Below are 21,103 nucleotides of genomic sequence, written 5' to 3'. Positions count from 1 at the left end.
AAACAAACAAAACACGTGGACTTCTACTGCTTTTTGCAAAGGCGTTTAACACATACATGTTCTTGCAAGGGTTTCGTCAATCCACGTACAACGGTCCGATTCAGTGACATTTCTAATAAATTATAAAATGAAACGAGAGTATTGATTTAGGTAAATAAAAGTTGAAAAATGTTATTTATACAAAATCATGATTTTATAACAAAGATCCAAAAAGAAGAACAAAGGCGTAGTCGGTGGCCACCATAGTGGTGATAATTTTAACTAACTTAGCTTTCCTCAACTAGCAACTGTGACCGCGTAAAACCACCAATGTTGAGCTTAATGAAATATGCGGCTACTGACTACACTTATTTGTTAAATAGATATGTAAATTTGAAGAAACTAAAATTTAGTATTTATAACATTAGTATCTATACTCAAGTATGCTATGTCTTGTGGCCTAAGCGCGCCGGTGAAGCTTTTAACTTTCACCGTGTAATGTGATTATAGCGCCCGCTGTTGCTTAAAGTGCTTCCCGGGGGGGTTGAAAGTAAAAGCCTAACCTTGTTAGCGAATAGTGTCTTCGTGTCTTAATTAAATACAGATGTTGTCCTGGTTATCGACTTAACTTGTATATTATATTACTAGCTGTTGCTCGCGACTTCGTCCGCTTTTGTTTTTCTAAAGACATGTGCCTCATAAATGTGGCAGGACATGAAAGCGTAACAAACAAACTTGCATTCACATTTATAATATTAGTAGGGATAATATGTAATGTGTTATACATTAAACAAACAGTGGGGTTTTTGTGACTTTAAAAGAAGCTGCAACTTCAAAATATCTTCATCACATCAACCCATTACCGGTCCACTATATCGCACGGGTCTCCTCCCACAGTTAGAAGAGGTTAAGGCCACCACCACGCTAGCACAGTGCAGATTGGTGGACTCCACACACCTTTGAGAACTTTATGTAGATCTCTCAGGCATTCACGTATACTCACGATGTTTTCCTTCACCTAGCAAGAAACTTGAAGCAAGTGATATTTTCATTATTTAAAACACACATAACTTAAAAAAGAGGTGCGTTCTAGGATACGACCTCGGCCCCCCCGAAAGTGGAGTGGAACTCCTACCCAATGCGCTGTCACTGCTTGCTCAGAATATCTCATTAGTTCTATACTAATAAGATGTTTTATAATTTCTTAAATTAATAAATAACAATGAAATAAGAAAGCAGACGAATATCAAGGGCATCCAATAGTCATGTAAAAGTTAAAACATACTTGCGACTTATTAGACAGGTTAGAAAACTAACATCAGCATCATCATATCAACTCATTACCGACCCACTACAGGGGCCGGGGTCCTTCAATGAGATGAGGGGGTTAAGGCCGTAGTCCACCACGCTGGCCCAGTATGGATTGGTGGACTCCACAAACCTTTGAGAACATTATGGAGAACTTTTAGTCAAGCAGGTTACCTCAAGATGGTTTCCTTCACCAGAAAACTATACTTTGAACTGTTTGTAGGTAATAGTACAGCTTTTTGTACCTATTACAGCCATGATTATTTTCTGCCGCCAAGAAGAATTGCTGCCAATGCTATGTTCCGGTCTGAAGGGCGTGTTTGCTGGGGTAATACCAGGCACATGAGTCTTAACACCTAAGCTTCAAATCCTGCAAACGACTGCTATCAAGCTGTGGACGTCCCGTGATTGCGATAAATTCAAATTTCAAATTCAAATTCAAAATTGTAGGCCTATCACAGGCAATTATGAAGCGTTCATACATAAATGTTTACATAATTGTAAGGGGATGGTGATAACTTCGTTCGCCAACTTAAACCTAAAGCTACGAGGGTTTAAACGCGTTCTGGTCTAAGAAGAGCCCACAGCAAACTTAGCCGGGTAATTTTTTTTTTTTTTGTTATCACCATCTCACAGTAAATTTATATACAGCTATGAAGCTAGAGCAATTCACACCCAAGCTATTTTATCGTTTAAGTAATCAATTAATATTATAAAAGGATTTTTTTATGATGATGATTTCAGTGCTTACGCCGTGCGAATAAATCACTATTTACGAATTCACGCTTAACGGGGCCCATTGTAAAATAAATGACAAATAACAAAACAGCTGCGAGCACTCGACAGAGCTCAACTAAGGCGGCTATGCGCTCGCCCATGAATGAGTGAGTGGCTTTAAAGTAGAAACCCATTGTATTCTTTGTTCTTACGAAGTATAAGTTATCTTTTTAACAAGTTTTGTTACGGTGGCATAAAAAGTCATATGTGATATTTAATGGATTATCAGACGAAAGATGTGATGAAAAAACGATTTACTAATTCTAAAAATAAAGTTTCGCTTAAATGGTTCATTGTTTTGCCTAAAGTCAAAAAACTATCCCACATATAATTTGAAACTCATTTATTCATTCAAGCGGGAGCTTAATATAACAAAAGCACTCTTAAAACGTCAAGTCTGTCTCTTTGTAGTGACTCTACCACCGACTTTACTAGCTAATGCATCCGTACTTATTACGGCGTTTATTACAGCTTTTTAGAAATCCCGTGGGAACTGATTGTTTTCCTGGAATCCTCTCCGTCCTTTCAACTTGGTATTTTTAAAAAATCAAGTCAATTGGCTGCTAAATTAGGGCGTAAAGTAAGGACAAACAAATAAACACTTTCGCAATCATAACTTGCCCAAAACACAAAGTAACAATATAAGAAAACAAAGATGTTAGTGGGTGCTAGGTTGTAAAGGCGGCCTTAGCACTAGAACTGAGCTTAGTCGGTTTATCCAAAGTTAAAGAAAAACAACTTAAATTAATGTGATATTTAATACATTGGGAGAAAAAAACGCTCTTTGATTTCATTCACTTATAGTCCGTACCAGTTAAGTTTTGCTCATAACTAAAATGGAATGGCTTCTATTTGGGTAAAAAGTACCCCCAACCCTCGTAGACACCCATTTAAGCCAGTGTCAGCGCCCATTGAGTCTGGTTCGCGTATTGGAATTTAAAAGCGTTCTCGGCGAGCTACTGCCGTAATTGCATTTCACGTTATTGCCTGCCGCAAATTGATAAATGTAGTTAGTGGAAAAAGCCATGTTCCAAGGTTTTTCACGGTGTGATGAAAAAAAATCCTAAACCCCATTTTTTTTTTTCACCACAGGTTAGTTCTTAACCGACTAGTAGCGGTCACGCGCGACCCCGTCCACGTGCAACGTCTTTTAAAATTATATATCTGTCCATAATATCTATAAAAGTAATATTCTTAACAATACTTTTTTTTTTTTTTTTCAACCGTTTTAAATTAATTTTGGACTGTATCAGCTCTTACCATCGGGTCAAGGTAACCCTTGTAATTTAAAAATTATGATATCTGGGCGAAGCTCTAAAAACTAGTCCATAAACTTGCAACCGTTTTCCAATTTCATGTTCTCCCGGCATTTAGCTAAGGAATCCTCATTCAGCCTCCTCATTGTGTCCTTTATTGTGTCCAAAACTGAATGTTGCTAGCTCACAATTTTTTTCCCCCTTTTTTAAATTTTTTGGTGGTAAAATAATTACTGTCAACTGCTAAATGGTATGAAGTGATTAACCGTTTATTCGGGAAACCAATCTAAAGTGGAGTGGTATTTGATGCTTCAATGTTAGCCGTGTACGCGGTTTCTTTATATTTTAATTCTGTGTCTCCCGGCAAACAAAATAACTTGTTAAAATATTCCATGATGTAATTGAGCAGGTATACGCAGTTTAATGAAGCACTCTGTAAACACACCCCTAGAGACTAAATACTAATAATAATTTGCCTATGTTTTCATTGTTTATAAAGATACTATCTGAATAAATAATTATAATATTCTTTAGAAAATCATTTGTATATTTATTGTTAAAAGGTTCTCTTTAAATGAATTATTATCTTTAGGAAGTCTCATTTCGCAGGTTGTTAAAATTATAACTTGTGGATGTTTCTAAATGTTGCTCTAATTTCCTATTCCAACTCCAATTTCGTGCTCGAGAAATTTTAAATTAGAAATTCAACAGGGTCTGGTATAATCTGTTATTAATAGAAATGAGACTGCGTAAATTCGTAAAGTTTACCTTCAGTGGTGCATTTACATTTTGCAAAAATGATATCAGATGTGAAGTTCTTTCATCATAAGAGTTCGTGTTTCAAATGTCGAATACGTCTTTGCTTTTGAGCTGTGTAATTCGTTATCTATACAATGCAACGTATAAATAGAAACCGAAATAAAACTTCAGAAGCTTTAGATGGAATGTCTGTCTCTGAGACTTATCTGTGAAAACAAAACGCTAATAGTTGTTGAGCAAACCATTGCCTTAGTTTTTACTGAAATTAATCAGATACAGCCCTAAACTACACATGCAGAAGTAAAATCAAGGGACTCCTGTCACTTTATTAGGTACGCGTTGCGTAGCGTGGGTACTATGCAATATAATCTTCTATCTTCAATAGGGTTGTCATAAGTAAACACTTAGATTGTTTTGAATTAGTTTGTATGGAAAAATAAATATGCTTCTCCTCATTTAAATTTTTTTACAGGGTGATTCCTTATAAAATTTACTTATGCACCCTTCCACAGTATTTCGAAATTCCGTTACACGTTGTATAACCAGCTTATAACAGGCGCCTCGAGAAATGGAATGGTTTATCCAAGCGGACAAAGTCGTGTATAAAATTTAGTTTTAAATAAAGTAATCCTACATCCCCAACGGTTTGTTTCACGCAGTGCGGCACCAACAAATTTACATAATTTTGTGCATAGATAGCCGCTGACAGTCGCACTGTTTATTTAGGCGACGTTACTCGCCACTCGGACAAAGTCGTGTATAAAAGCCAGTTAAAATAAAGTAACCCCAACACTCACCTCTCACCTAAACGTCAATCAACGGTTTTGTCAGATTAGGCGCTCGTATTAAGCGTTCTCGAGTTGACGCAGTAATTGCATCCAATCCCAGCGAAATTGCCCTTCGAAAACACGAGTTTTCATTTTGCTATCCTCTTGAGATCTAAAATGACTTTCATGTCAGTCTCATGTGCCAGGGAATTGAAATTGGATATGCGCTGGCGTACGAAATCGATCTTTTTAGGGATCCGTACCCAAAAGATAAAGCGGGACCCTATCACTACGACTCAGATTTTCATCCGTCAGACACCAGGCTGTAGCTCACGAACCGTGATAGTTAGACAGTTGTAATTTTTACAGATGATGTATTTCTGCTATGGCAATGAATACTAAAAATCTGAATTATTTAGTGGTTTCCAAATCTCTTCTTCCGCGTTTACGAGTCAACCGTTCGCTTAGCTGCAGGGCATATAATTAACGTGTCCACCTGCTAAAGCACGGGAACAGGGTATAGGAAAAGTTTATCCCCGTTTATAATTACACATATATTACTCGTATTTAGATATTATTTCCACTTGTGCGCCAGTGCTCCGAGACTTGTTACAGCTGTGGGGAAGATAATTTTTTATCCTTTCCCCGGGGTGAATATTATCTCCTTCCCATGGCTGTGCTGGGATAAAAGTAAAAGTAGTCTATATTACTCCACTTCCTTTCAACTAACTATGCCAAAAATCAGGTTGCTATGTTATGGCGTAAAGTAAGGAAGAAACGCACTCTCGCATTCCCCTGCAGAACCCATCGTGCGCGAGTTCGACTCGCACTTGGGTTTTTCATTCTACGCGCGTCCCAGTTTGCATTTTCGACTTGCAATGAATTACAATCGGTGTACTTACGTGATTATATGTCATTTATTTACAGCTTTTTTACAGAAGTCAATAATAATTTATTTACAGCTTTAGAGTATTTTTGAAGAAGCATGAAAAATATAGTTTAGATAAATAATCGTAAATCTATGTGAATAGTGTTTGGAAGTAGAGCAGACGCTGTCAATTGAAGCGGATATAATTTACCTAATGAATTATATTTTTCTTACGAGTAACATCGATGATTTCTCGGAAAAATATTCCCCAAATACTCTCCTACTATTATAAAATTGTAGATGATTGGCACTTGGGTGTTTTTTATGCATACTTTTATGTATTTTTAAAATTTTACGGACGCTACGCAGATGCGTTAAAATTTATATTAGTTAAAATTATTCCAGTAGTACTTCAGCCCTCACCGTGTCTGGTAGGAGGATTTTGCCGTGGCTAGTTACGTCCTTATCAACAAAGACGTGCCGCTAAGCGATCTAGCGTTCCGCTACGATGTCGCGTAGGAACCGATATAAGGTTTTTGGGCTTAATATAAGTGCCATACCCGTTGGTGTATTAGTTCATGCAGCTTACCAGCAACTGAGATTGCAGTCAAGGGCTGTTTATTGGAATTAAAAAAAAAACTTATGTGAACCTGATTTAATTCCATACATTTCTCTCTTTTAAGATATATACTTATAGCCCGTAATATTGCGTAAAGCCCGTCTTTTTGGTGGAGCTACGGCGATTTGAGAATTTATAATTTGAATTCGCCAATTAAGCCTTTTCATTAGAATCCGATTGGTGGTACCATACGCCAAACAGGTTAGGCCGCTGCCATCTCCGACTGCATCATAACTTACCACCAGGTGAGGTTGTTAAGAGCTGACTTGTAGTGTAATAAAAAAAAATTACGTGATAAAGTGCGTCCGAGTAGAAGAGAGATAGATCTGCGTCACAAGTCGAACGCTTATGCCAATATTCACGCTGGGTTCAGGCGGAACGTGAGAATGAGTCATGCTTTTTCGTTTGGAGTGTTCTGAGCTATGTTTAATGAAAATCAGCCCAAGTTGGCCGCCACGACAAAAAGGCGAATTGTATTTTTTCCCCGTAACTCCCTTAATGAAAGGGCTTGACTAGTAATGTAAACTATATTGAAAGTCGAGGGTTCTTTTTTATTTTTAATTAATACATTTTTTATAAAATTAAACTAAAACTATCGTTTTCTCTTTTCAGAGGAGGAATGCTACCACTGCATGGCGAGCCTCGTCGCTTCCAAGGAGAAAATGTTCATCACGCAAACCAAACTGCTGAACGAGGTCACGTGGAAGACCGTCATGCAGATCGCCAAGAAACATGCCGTAAGCTTGATTTTAGATTATTTTCACACTACAGGCTAAATATGCTGATGGTGAAATGCCAGCCCCGCACTGGTAAGCGCAGCGTTGGTCGACCCCCAGCGTGATGTCAGCAGTCGAAATCAAGCGCGTCGCAGCGGCACGAAACCGTGTAATTTGGAATTTCCTACAAAAGACCTATGTCCAGTAGTAAACGTCTATCGGTTGATATGATGAAGATGATGATGACAGGCTACTACTAGATACTACACCACATATAAGTATATCGCATCCATAAAGTATATAATACTGCGTAACTATAAAACCACTTTATAACGTAAGGGAGTTTAAAGCGGGCACATAATAGCAATATCTTAAATTTTAAATATAGACGTGCAAGATACATTAAAAATAAAACTTATAGATATGATACCCTTAACGTTTTATGTTTAAAATTCGATATAGTTAAGATTACAGGAACTGTTAATAAATGCCATTTTTATTTAATATGACTAAACTCCATTTTCCCCTCCAACTAAACTTAAAACTTGTGCTAGAAGTGGGAAAGAACGCAACATACATAATTTATATATATATACTATATACTACGATAATACACACATCGCCACCTAGCCCCAAAGTAATCGTAGCTTGTTTTATGGGTACCACGATGCCTGATGAATATTTTTATGAATAATATACATAAAAACTTAGAAAATACATATAAACACGCAGACACTGAAAAACATTCATGCTCATCTAACAAACATTTTCCATTAGTGGAAATCGAACCCACGGCTTTGGGCTCAGAAAGCAGGGTCGCTGCAAACTGCGCCAATCGGCCGTCAACATTTGAACCTAAAGCCATTCTGATTCTTTGTTGGTGATGTTCATAGTTTATTCCTTACGTAACATAAATTCTTTACTTTATGAAGCATTGTCAAGTAATCATCATATCAACCCACTACCGGCCAACTATAGGCAACTTTTACAATGAGAAGGAGTTAAGGGGTTTGTCCACCACACTGGCCCAGTGCAGATTGGTGGACTCAACACACCTTTGAGAACATTATGTAGAACTCTCAAGCAAGCAGGTTTCCTCACGATGTTTTCCATCACCGTTGAAGCAAGTGATATTTTAATTGATTAAAACGCACATAACTTAGAAAAGTTAGAGGTGTGTGCTGGGATTCGTACTCGCCCGCACGAAAGTGAAGTCGGAGTCCTGCCCACGTGGCTATCGTCACGTAATGCCTATCGCTTAATCTTTATTATTTTGTATGAACCAGGGTCTTTACGTAAATACGGTGTCGTAAAAACTAAGTACAAATTAGGCCAACTCATAAATAAATAAAACCAAAAAAGTAAACTGCAATATATTACCAAAATTAAGTCTAGATAATAGTCATTGCTCCCGTATAGTGTCCCACTACTCTGAATTGAGTATTAGAGAGGACCCACCGCGCTGTTAATTTACGGGTTTGTGGGCTGTAACTAAAAATATAGATTGCTTAACGTGCTTTTCGAAGCACCGCGACCGGCGCATAGCAGTGCCTCAATGCCAATTTCCAATCTCCGGGCTGGTAATTTGACAGGATACCTTATTATTTAACCATATCAAACTCAAAGTCAAATATATCTTTATTCAAATAGGCACATAGATGGCACTTTTGATGCGTTATTATATACAAAATGTGTACATAGCAGTGAGTAGTGATGGCGATAACTACAATCGTAAACTTAAAACTAAAGCTACGAGGGTTCCAATCGCGCCCTGGTCTAAGAAGAAGCCCACAACAAACTTAGCAGGGTGTTTTTTGTTATCACCATCTCACATTGTCATTAGAAAATATTTAAGAAGCAACCTGGTTAGAGCAATTGTTTACACCCAAGCTTTTTTATCGTTTACGTAATCCTTTATACTATAATAGGAATATATCTGTATCTTCTGGCACAGGTTTTAAACTTAATAGGAGTTCTCCGCCTTTTGCTATTGTTATAATATTATTAATAAAAATTTTTATTTCAGGCATAGCCCATATACAGTGTACTTACAACATTTAAAAAAAATAACATAAAAAGAAGCACAAATAAAAAATAATAAAAATAAAATAATAATAATAATAATAATTTATTTTTTTGTATTAATTGTTATATGGGAAGAAAATAAATTTCATTACATTTCATCTGTAACTGTCTAACAGAAATACGTGATACGGTTTGGCCTCACATTTTAGAGATTTGAGAATCCGTTTTCGCCCAATAAAAACCTCGTGATTGGCAGTCGAACACCTGTAGACTGACGAGGCAGGAGCCATATCGTCATTATCAACTGAATAGCGGCGTACTATATGGATTGACCACTCAGCTCTGTTTAACGCTCTTTCAAGCCAGTTCTTGCCAGCCACACTCTCAATTTAATCTAGAGAAAGAGCGCTAAACAGAGATGAGTGAAAGAAAATAGAGGAGGCCTTTACCCACAAGGGGTCCTTGGTTCCATAACTCAAATTTGTAACGTAACAAATTTGCAAAAGCTTATCTATTTTTTTTTCTATTTAGTATGCTTTTTTAGTTTATTTTTTTGTACTTCAAACAAGAAATAATACAAGACTTTTTTATTTTTTTTTATTTATATGGCTTGACCACGGGCCTCACGTTCTGCGAACGCGAAGGGTTTTCTTGAGAATAATATAGAGAACTCTTAGGCTTTGACGATGTTTTCCTTGCGTTAGTGTATTTGTGAAATTAAATTGCTTAAAACGCACATAACTCCGAAAACTTAAGAGGATCCGCAAGAAAGGGAAGCCGATGCCTTACCCACTAGAACTAGCCTTATGGCAATTTTAAATAAGTATTAGTATAATATAGTATAGTAATTTATTAAAAGAAAATTAAATTAATTAATCAAGGCCGTCATAAGTACCTACGTTTCCAAGAATTTTACACGTAAGAACTTAACTACGTGAAATGGCCATATTGGAACCACAGAATTAAGAAACTACAGTACCCTCATTCAGCTTTTATTGCATGCAGTGCAGTGAAAGCCCCGTGCACACCTCACTTCACACTCGAGAAATGATGCTACCCCACAAACTTTTTTATTTTCCCCATGTTATGGTGATCGTTCAGAATATTATAGGTAAAATAATAACCGTCAACTGCTAAATATAATGAAGTGACTAACCGCCTGTTCGAGAAACAATTCTAAAGTGGAGTTGTTTTTGATGCTTCCATATTAGTCGCGTATACGGTTTCTGTATGTTCTTAATTCTGTGATTGGAACGTAAACAAAGGGAATCGCGTGACCAACACCGGGCATAAAACAACCCTATCAGGTGTACCTTAATATCGTATACCAAACACGCGACACGCTCTTGTACAGTTATGTTTTGAATGTCGGTTAATCTTAATATATATAAATCTCCTGTCACGATGTTTGTCCGCGATGGACTCCTAAACTACTTAACCGATTTAAAATTAAATTGGCTCACCGTGAGCGGTCTGGTCCAACTTAAGAGATAGGATAGCTTAGATCTTTAATTATAGTCACAATTTTATTTTATTGCAAATTATTTGTCTATAAATTATTGGCAGTCACATGTTATATATATATACTACTATACTCATTTGAAGCTTAGCGATACTGAATACTTTAAAAACAAAATCAAACGCAGACGAAGTCGCGGGCAACAGCTAGTATTATAATAATAATGTGTCTTGGATTGAAAATGAATATCCGGACGGAAGGACCATTTTTATTTTTTATTTTATTTAAACGTGCTTGTGCATAAAACCTCAAAGTCTTAGCACCCGTAGTCCACTGATGTAGCTTAAATAATAAACGATGCAGACACCCAAAAAAGTTTTTCACATTAAACTGCAGTCGGATGAAAAGAAATGCAAACATAAACTGCCTTTTATCTTAACTTTGATAAAAGAAAATATTAAAATATTAATGTCGGCTATAAAAGTCTTACTCTATCTTTGTCATTGCACTTACATCGTAAAAACAGAAGCTATTTACAGATATTGCATTCATATATGTGCTATAGAATTATATCGAAGTGCATTTTTATACTAATACGTTAATTTAATGTGTTAATTTCAAATGTATGGACAATTATCGGGTACTAACAAGAGTTTCCCCTAACCGATTTCGGCCACGGTGCAGAGAGATAATCCAATTCTATCGACTCATTACCGGCCTACTACAGGAAGGTCGCCTCCCATAATGAGAAGGGGTAAAAGCCGTACCTAGTCCACCACGATGGCCCAGTGCGGATTGGTGGACTCCACATAGTTTTGAGAACATTATGTAGATATCTCAGGCATGGAGGTTTTCTCACGATGCTTTCCTTCACCGTCGAAGCAAGTGATATTTTTAATTACTTATAACGCACATAACTTAAGTTATACGCGTTACGCACAGTGGTGCGTGATAGGATTCAAACTCTGCCCCCCGAAAGTTAAGTCGAGCTCCTACCCACTGCGCTATTGCCGCCAAAAAAATTGCATCCCATCCAATTACGCGGGATATAATATACCTACCTGTCATCTCACTCTCATATTCCGATGCGACCGGAAAGATGTCTATTACTATAAAGCACAGTGTAGGAATAGCCAACATGGCACATGGGTTCGACTCCGAAATAAAGCAATGCTTTTATTCCGTTAAATGTTTTTTTTTAATTTTGATAATCCCCAATAAAATCGGGTTCCCTGCTATACGATGTCTTACTAGAAACTGAACTCGCAGTCTGAGTCATTACTGATTATTTTAACATACGTTACATTATATAATTAAATTAATTTTTAATATTGAATTATAAATGTACAATTATGTATTGTGCTGAATAAATTGAAATTTAAATGATGAACAATCGTTTAAGTCGAAAAGTTAGAAGTGCTTGCCGGGTGTTGTATTTGGTCCCCGAGGGTGGACCGAAGTCTTAACCACTAAGCTATCACTTGTTTACACACAACGATGGGTTGGGATCTGGACGATTGGCCCAGTGGGCAGCGACCCTGCTCTCTTTGTTCAAGGCTGTAGGTTCGATTCCCACAACTGGAAAATGTTTGTGTGATGAACATAAATGGTTTTCAGTGTCTGGGTGTTTATCAGTATACTATAACTTCATAAGTATTTATATATTTTATTCATAAAAATATTCATTATTTAACTTGTACGGTGACGGTGTGTGTGCTGTCGAAACAATGTCGTGTAATCAATGTGTCGTGTAATATTTATTTATTTATTTAATTGGCTATTTTCAATAGATTCTAAACAATGTCGTTCACCCCAACGCATTAAGAATTTATAGATTCGATAATGGCGACCGGTTCCTAACCTCTGGTCCCTGGCTGCCAGATATTGTTATCATCAATAAAAACAATTTATAACGTGTGCACGACGCAAGATATCACGTTTGCTACAAATGTGAACCTAGGTTATGGCTGCTCAACAAATAAATCTAAAATTATTTCATTTCCATTCGCTTCAAATGAGTCAGATAATGTTAATTTAGGAAACCTGCCCGGCTGTTGACACATTAGGTTAGGTTAGGTATAGGTGTATATGTAAAATTTATCTTGCATATATATTTACATTCTTGTTAATTAGGTATTGTGCATTTATAAACTTAAGCGTTTCTCTTTTTTTAGACTATTATTATTTTAGTTTTTTACTACTTCTGTAGTGGCAAATGAAGTAGGACTTCTTTCACATAGTATAATTTATCCTTACTATTTATTATGAACAGTGGCGTGCATAGCCCTTGGACCCAGGGTATGCACAAGGGGTTCAGCACAAACATAAAGTAAAATTAAAATTTAGATTTTAGATAGGTATGTCGGTTTATAATCAAATTATTTATTTATTTATTTATTTATTTAAGAGCACTAACAACATGCATATTACACGTTTTTTAAACATAGGACACACACGAACACATGGACTGATATGCACGTCAATGACAAGTGCACATAGCATTGACAAAGCGTCATATAAACTTAATTTGCAAAAAATAAAAAAAAATTAACACAAAATTTAACTCACCGATAAATGTTCGGTGAGTTTTTTTCTAAAAGCTGTGGGTGAGTCATGGAAGATATTGATGCTAGGTATCTTTTTAGATAAATCGTTGTATTTCGCACAAATACGTATAATAGGCGCTTGTTTTCCGAGATGGGATTTAGTAAATGGTATATGAAAAAAATTTGTGGATTTGCAACTTCTGGTGTACCGGCGCGGGACAGTCAGAGATATATGATTGAGAAGGTTGTTACATTTAATTTTGTTTTGTAATATTTTATGTAAAAAACACAGATCAAGAATATCCCGCCTGTTACGAAGAGATGTCATTTTAAATACTGCCAATCGCTGATTATATGGCTGTCTGTGTGAAAGGCCACTGACATAAAAAGCCAGGTGCCGAGTAAAAGCGCGCTGTATACTTTCAAGGCGCTGCGAGTGCACGCAGTAAGCAGGATTCCAGATAGTACTCGCGTATTCGAGGCTGCTTCTCACTAAGGCATTATATAATATAATTTTAGTCTTAATGGAAAACCCCCTCGTATTACGTTTTAAGAACCCCAGAATCTTCGCGGCTTTAGTAACAACATTATTCACATGTGATCTGAAATTTAGCTTGTTGTCAATAGTGACTCCTAAGTCTTGGATCTCCGGTACATCTTGCAGTACAACATTACCAATAGAGTAACTAGAGACAAGTGGTTTTTTCTTTCTTGTATATTTTACATGAAAACATTTTTTAGCATTAAGAGCCATACTATTGACCTCACACCATTTAACTATTCTATTCAGGTCATCTTGTATCAAATTAATGTCATCTTCCGATTTTACGGTTTTATAAATTTTCAAGTCATCTGCAAATAATGAGCAAGAACAGTTTTTCACTCCAGTTGTTATGTCGTTAATAAAAACCAGAAATAATAGAGGCCCTAAATGAGAACCCTGAGGTACCCCCGATTGGGCTAGGTAACTGATAGATTCATAACCATTTACTACAACAATTTGGGATCTCTGCTCAAGATATGATTTAAACCATTTTATAAGGGAAGACCCAATACCGTACTGAGAAAGCTTGTGGACAAGAAGTTGGTGGTCAACTTTATCAAACGCGCTGCTAAAATCTGTATATATAGCATCGATCTGCTGACCCTTATCCAGTTCTTTTATAAGATCCGATGTGAAATCTGATAAATATGAATGTGAAATCTGGTAAATTACTTTACGAAAGTTATATTTTTGATTGATTTAATACTATCGTCTATCTACTGCTAATTGAATAAAAGTACATACCCTGATTTACGTCACAAAATTATGACACACCATTCGGCAGCATTTTCTAAGCACACTGATGATGATAATATTTTTCCAACTCATCATGTTTTTAGCGTCTTTATGAAAATTATTAAGATCACAATATCCTTTATCATTCCACACTTTACGTACCTATATTGGACAATACAACAAAAGGAAAGCAAAATAATAGATTGGTATGTACAAAGCCGCTTAGCCAAGAAAAGTTTTCGTAATATTTATTATTAAACATACGTGTTACTTTATCACCTTTTTTTGGGATATTTGTAACATTACCAATGTTCACTCCTTCCTTTGCGAATGATTTCTAATTTTACGATATAGGGATAGACATTAAAGTTTTCTCTAAGTACTTTTTCCAGGCACACTGAACCCAAACAAAGACCGCACGAATATGCTTGCATTATAAAATGAATGAATAAACTATAAATTAACCTTAACACATTAAACTATCACTACTCAAACTTTTACTAAAGGTTAAAGTTACTGAATTTATGCACTTGAACCGTTTATTTATCACCAACGCCATACAGCATTGTTCGAAGGTAAACAATAATGGCGATTGAATATGCTATAGATAATATTGCAATCTAAATTAGTCAAAATAGTCTTTAATTTTTTGTAAGTATGTGTACGAACGCTATTTTATTTTGATATGTAAACAATAAATAGAAACCATATTTATTGTTAACTCTCTCACTTTCCAATGATTCCTGGAAAACCTAAATTATTCATTTTTCAAAATTTAGACAGCGTTTGGTTTCATAGATTATTTTCAAACGAAAGACTAACTCGATAATATTAGTTCTTTAATTTTCTTAAAAGACACTAAAAGGTATTTGTGAATAATGTTTTTAATTCTAAAAAAAGAATAATGACCGTTAACAACAATAACAAACCAAGCAAATCATTTTATTCATAAAAAAATCAAACACGTAATTGATTATCCACTTCCGTAAGCAGTGCTTATAGACACCCATACATAGAGAATTTATGAATGAAACTGTTCTTGTGTGAACCGATGCTAATCATGTAAGTACAAGCGCACGATTATAACATTACACGACACACACTACTAACTTGCACGCACACATCTAGCAGAACGATTCTTTTTTTGGGCGTGCTTATTTTATTTGATATTTCTATGCAACAGTAGAGGGCGTCATATGTCGAGTGATTCTTAATAATGGATTTACCCTGCAATCGATAACATGAGATTTAAATAATAATATAGGTATTTTTAAAAGGTAAATGTTTAGCGTTTACGGTTAAAAATTAAAATACGAAGTAGAAGATTTTATTTTGTACGCTATGCGCCTCGCGCGCGCTGGTTGCGCTGTCGCCTGTCTAGCGACAATTGACCTAGAAGTTTGGCCGCTCATTACTAGATGGCGCTTGCATATATTTTTTACTTAGTGTTTTTTTAATTACAAAACTTTAATGGTCCTATCTGAAGGCTCTTTAAGACCCTGAGGGTAGGGTATGCACTGCTTATTTGCATATATGCAATGCACGCCACTGATTATGAACTAGCTGTGCCCTGCGGCTTCGACAGCGCAAATTACGGGAATCAGGGTAGGTACTGCTACATAGTCTGAAGACTAAGGCGTAAATATTTTTTTAATAGCCCTGGTAGTGGCTTATAAACAGCCCTGTGATGTAAAAAAAGCGATGCAACTTCTTATCTATCTATATATATAAAAGAGAAAGTGTGTGGGTATGTTCCGTATAGGCTCTGAAACAGCTGGACCGATTTCAATGAAACTTTCAGGGAATCTCCGAATTAACCTGGCGAGTAATCATGTTGAGTTTGGTGACGATTGGAGCACTCTTATTTTTGAACTGTCAAACTGTCAAGTACAGCTTTTATTTGCTGTGATGATATTCTATTGTTGGGTGTACATAGGTGTAGATAATGACCTTCACCCGCTCGAGAAGAGAATAGAAGAGAATGAATACGGAGAGAAATAAATGATTTAATATATTATGAGACTTAAATTAAAAATTTAATGATGTAAGTTTATTGTTTAAATAAAATAAAGCAAAATCTAGCCCGGCGAAGCGGGCTGGGTACGCTAGTGCCAAATATAAACAAATGACACAGGCGTGGGCAAATTACATATCTGTTCTTGTTTTTGAGCTTTAATCACCAACGATTCGACCACCATTCGAAATCTTATATTACGTAAACATTGACCATCGCAAATGACCGTCCCGGGAACCTACTCCCGTTTCGCCATGCTTCAAATACTGTTCATTCGGTATAACAAAAGATTGCAAATAATTTGTAGCTTTATTATAAGTATAGATGCGAAAGTGTTTTGTTTGTTGGTTTCTCGCACCTTCACGCCCTAACTAAGCAATCAATCAAAGAGTTGCTACTTCTTTATTCCAGGAAAACACGGGTTTTTCCAATACAAATATTACAATAATTGAATTACCTATTGGCAAGCCGTACAGCATCGCCCCTTGGTTGCAGAAGTCAGCAGCGCAGCACCTGTCGCGACTATCGGGCGCGATCGGTCCCGAGCGCATCTACGCAGACTGGCAGTGGTGGATCCTTGCCGCTCTACCCTTCCCCCACCTTGTGCGAGTGCTCGACTGTTTCTTCCATGAAGGAATCAAGGTACGTTCTAGAATGTTCTGGTCTATGCTTATTTCTTCAGCATCACTGTGTGAAGTTACATGCAAATGAGACACCTCGCGTTGATGGACACAGGGTGGCACTGGTGGTGCTTCAAAGTCAACTACGACTTATATGGTATCGAAAGGAACTGCTATATATATTGAGCGAACTGTTTCTCAGTATTGTAACGAGACGGAGCTCTTTTTTTTATTTTATTATACATTTTTATATATGCCTGATGGAAATGCGGTCCGAGTTGGGGCGCCCTTGCCTAGAAAATGCCTATTCACTCTTGCCTTGAAAGCATTCAGGTTGTACGTACACCAAGAATTCCATACCGTAACGGTACGTATCAGAAACGTAGATAAAAAGAGCTTTGTACACGTTGACTGAATGTCAACCACATTAAGATGCAATCGTTCACGGCGTCTCGCTGTAGAATGGTGCCGGAACATTATGGAGTTCCTGAGCACACCCGCCAAAGTATATTGTACAAAACCGCCAGGCATACGTCGGTGCTGTAAGCTACGTAGTTTCGCCGGAGTAAGCGATTCATTGCGAATGATGCTTCTGGAGCGATGATCCACCGAGTCTTGGGCTTCAGTCTGGTATACGGCAGAGTCATCCCAGAGGTGACTACCGTATTCCAAGCTTGGTTTAGCCTTGTAAAGCGTTAGTAGCTGTCCCTGTGTGAAATACCGCGAAACCTTGTTAAGTATTTCGATATAAAACAAAAAGTAGTTAACTTTCACGTTCACAATCGTATAAGTAAACGTGGGTATGAAACCTTACACTAGGTAACATGAGTGCCACGGGCTTGCCTAGTAGTGCCTTCATTGTTGTTTGTACATTTTTTAAAGTAATTGACATCCGTGTGATGAATACTTTTCAGCCTAAAAATGCTTACCCCGTTTAATTATAAACCAAAGTTAACGCGGAAGAAGTCGCGGGTAACAGCTGATAGATATTGATTAATCGTTTATCATCAAATGGGATCACAATCGCTGAGGTGATAGGCCAAACCTCATTGATGATGCAGAGGAGAAATCAAGTTTTCAACAAAGCATATTGTTAAGGAATTTGACCGGAGAAGGTCTATACTCAACCCTTTATTTCTTAAACTATCGATAATGAAGTTTGTTAATCTTCCGTTCTCCAGGTATTCTACAGGGTAGCCCTCGCTATCTTGATCCTATTCAACAAGCACTCCACTAACCAAAATTCAGAGTGGTACGCTGAGGCCACGAAGAACGGAGTCGACCACGCCGTCGACAAATTCTGCAGGAACATGCCTGCCTCTCCCACCAAACTCCTAAGGACCGCTTTTAGTATAAGGGCACTAAGGTTAGTATTGATACAGTCTTGTCAAAAATTCTCGATAGAATCTGCCTTCCGAACCAGTAGTAGACAAACGACCAACAGCCTGACTTGACGCTTCAAAAGTGCTTATAAACTAGGCCTACTTGAAATCAATGAATTTTGAATTTTGAATTTCAAGTCTTCAAGTAGATTCGTAGTTAATTAATTCAAAAGGTGAAGAAACATTGACAGGTCACTACCGAGTCCAGAGATTTTAATTATCAAGTAGATGAAAAGACAAAGCTAAATTAAGTTTAAGATTTTCAATTAAGCAAATATGTTACTGAGAGTTTGCATTTCGAATTAGGATGCAGTCAAATCGTGGTTGTTGCCAGATTAAGATTTATTTTGAAAACTAATGATTGTTTGCCATGGAAACAATAGTATTGATTGATGGTATTAACGAAGTAACCTCGATTTCGTTTTTGATAATTTTATTGATAATGTTACAATAAAACTTATAAGAAAAATAATAATAAGTCAAAATTATCTTTATTCAAGTAGACCCATAGATGTCACTTATGATGCGCACATTATATCACTTATAATCTTAATATATATAAATCTCCTGTCACGATGTTTGTCCGCGATGGACTCCTAAACTACTTAACCGATTTTAAATTAAATTGGCACACCGTGAGCAGTCTGCTCCAACTTAAGAGATAGGATAGCTTAGATCTTTAATTATAGTCGCAATTTTATTTTATTGCTAATTATTTGTCTTTAATTAATTGACAGTCACATGTTATACATATATATACTACTATACTCATTTAAGGCTTAGCTATACTGAATAATTTAAAAACAAAATCAAACGCAGACGAAGTCGCGGGCAACAGCTAGTAATAATATAAAAATATGTCCTACGATAATACACACATCAACATCTAGCCACAAAATAAGCATAGCTTGTGATATGGCTACTAGGATAGCTGATGAACATTTTTACTAAATACTTATAATGTACAGATAAACACCCGGACACTGAAAAACATTAATGATCATCACACAAATATTTTCCAGCTGCAAAACTAATTGCTGTAACTAAACTAGTTACTCTAAAGGTCATTCATGCCCATGTGGAATGGTGCCAAGAATGCTGACTGCATTTCCGCACTGAACAGCAAGGCTGATCCTTTGCGCAAAAAATGAGCCAGCCCTTCTGTCACCAGTGGTTATGATTTCGATTTTCGACTTCACCTTCGGGGGTCCAGGTTTGAATTCCATAGCGCACCTCCTAACTTTTCTAACTTATGTGCGTTTTTGCCTGTTAAAACATCAATTGCTTCAACGGCGGAGGAAACCTACATGCCTTAGAGTTCTCCATAATGATCTCAAAGGCGTGTGGCGCTCCCAATTCACACTGGGCGAGCGTGGTGGCCTATGGCCTAAACCCTTCTTATTGTGAGAAGAGAGCCGTGTCCTGCAGTGGGCCGGTAATGGGTTGGCTAGATGATGATGGGTATCATGAATGTATATTGAATGCAATAAAGCAATTTTGTAATCGAAAATAAAACCTTTTCAGTTCACAGTACATATCTCGGGTGTTCATAAAGACAGAGATGACGCTGAAGTCGAAGCAGGTGATCACAGGCTCCCGACTGATGAGGTCACGCTCCTCGGACAATCTGCCCACCAGCCAGTCGCAGGTCAACATACAGATGATGTCGCACACGCTCACCATACGCGAGGTATGTTTTACTGACACCACTAAACCGACGATCGTGATCTTAGAGAATAAAAACCAGCCGGTAAAGAAGATATATGTTATAGTCATAGGCCGAAGTTCTGTTTGACTACACAATGCTCATGCGGAAATTTAAAGCAAAGCTGGGCAACCAGTTGGAAGAGGGTTCAGAGGAATTTAATACACACAAAAAGACTGGGACAGAAGGCAATGGTAAATAGCCTTCTTTTCATAAGATCGACATAAAAATTACTTGAATAATTAGAAGCCCGGCCGGAGTCATAGGTACATTTTATATGGAGGTACATATATTTGCTACGGGCTGACTTCTAATTCATTAGGCCTAAGCAGGATACTATCGGGCTTCTACTCAGTCACTGGTCGTAACATCATAAACACATATGAATCAAACGGGTACTGGAAGACAAACAAAAATAAATATAACACACATCTACTTCGAGGTTTTGACCTAACCGTACGGATTAAATCTTGACGGCCTATGACTTCAACATATCAAAAATTTGGTAGCAGTATTAGTAACATTTTTAAGTAATATATTCAATGCTAAAAATAAATGGAAAAATATTGATAAGTTGCAATAAATTTCTGGTAAATGGTACCCCGTGCTTTATGAGCTATCTATTTATAAAAATTTATGTATTTGGTAATCACCTTAACCGATGCGGACAGCGTTCTAACTACACCAAATGCACCTCCACGCCGTATTGGAAGATTCTTATTAGATGTATTCGATATAAAATAATATTGTGTATTAGAAATCATTTTACTTGGTTTGCAGAGAATGTCTGAAGAAACGTGCAAACAGATGGTATCGTACACGACAGCATTAGGCGTGGCTTTCGCTTTTCTTTCTCATTCAATCATCCGGTTGCGTTTCTAACACAACTAACTTCAATTACATCGAATACTTATACAGATTCGATGAGACAAACCATGAGTCTTAATTTCTTGTATATTATTGTTTCCTGTCTTCCTTTCCTCTTTACGTCGAATCCACGTTTTTGTTATGTTCCGATCTGTGT

General features: G+C 36.9%; 1 protein-coding gene across 7 annotated transcripts in view; it reads left to right on the top strand.

Annotated features, from left to right (window-relative positions):
- LOC120637250 (GTPase-activating protein skywalker) overlaps positions 1 to 21,103 on the top strand; it is a 143,070-nt gene that overhangs the window by 105,390 nt on the left and 16,577 nt on the right. For 3 of the 7 annotated variants that reach the window (XM_039908985.1, XM_039908981.1, XM_039908979.1), the window contains exons 5-8: positions 6,946 to 7,070; positions 16,868 to 17,014; positions 18,174 to 18,358; positions 19,899 to 20,064. In XM_039908985.1, the coding sequence (XP_039764919.1) occupies positions 6,946 to 7,070; positions 16,868 to 17,014; positions 18,174 to 18,358; positions 19,899 to 20,064 (623 nt within the window). Of the gene's footprint in view, positions 1 to 6,945; positions 7,071 to 16,867; positions 17,015 to 18,173; positions 18,359 to 19,898; positions 20,065 to 20,859; positions 20,890 to 21,103 lie in introns of all 7 variants that reach the window. The other 4 variants (XM_039908982.1, XM_039908986.1, XM_039908983.1 and 1 more) reach the window with 3 other exon arrangements.

This window comes from Pararge aegeria, chromosome 3, assembly GCF_905163445.1.
Source record: "Pararge aegeria chromosome 3, ilParAegt1.1, whole genome shotgun sequence".
Lineage (NCBI taxonomy): Eukaryota > Metazoa > Arthropoda > Insecta > Lepidoptera > Nymphalidae > Pararge > Pararge aegeria.
This window is presented reverse-complemented; position numbering and strand designations above follow the sequence as displayed.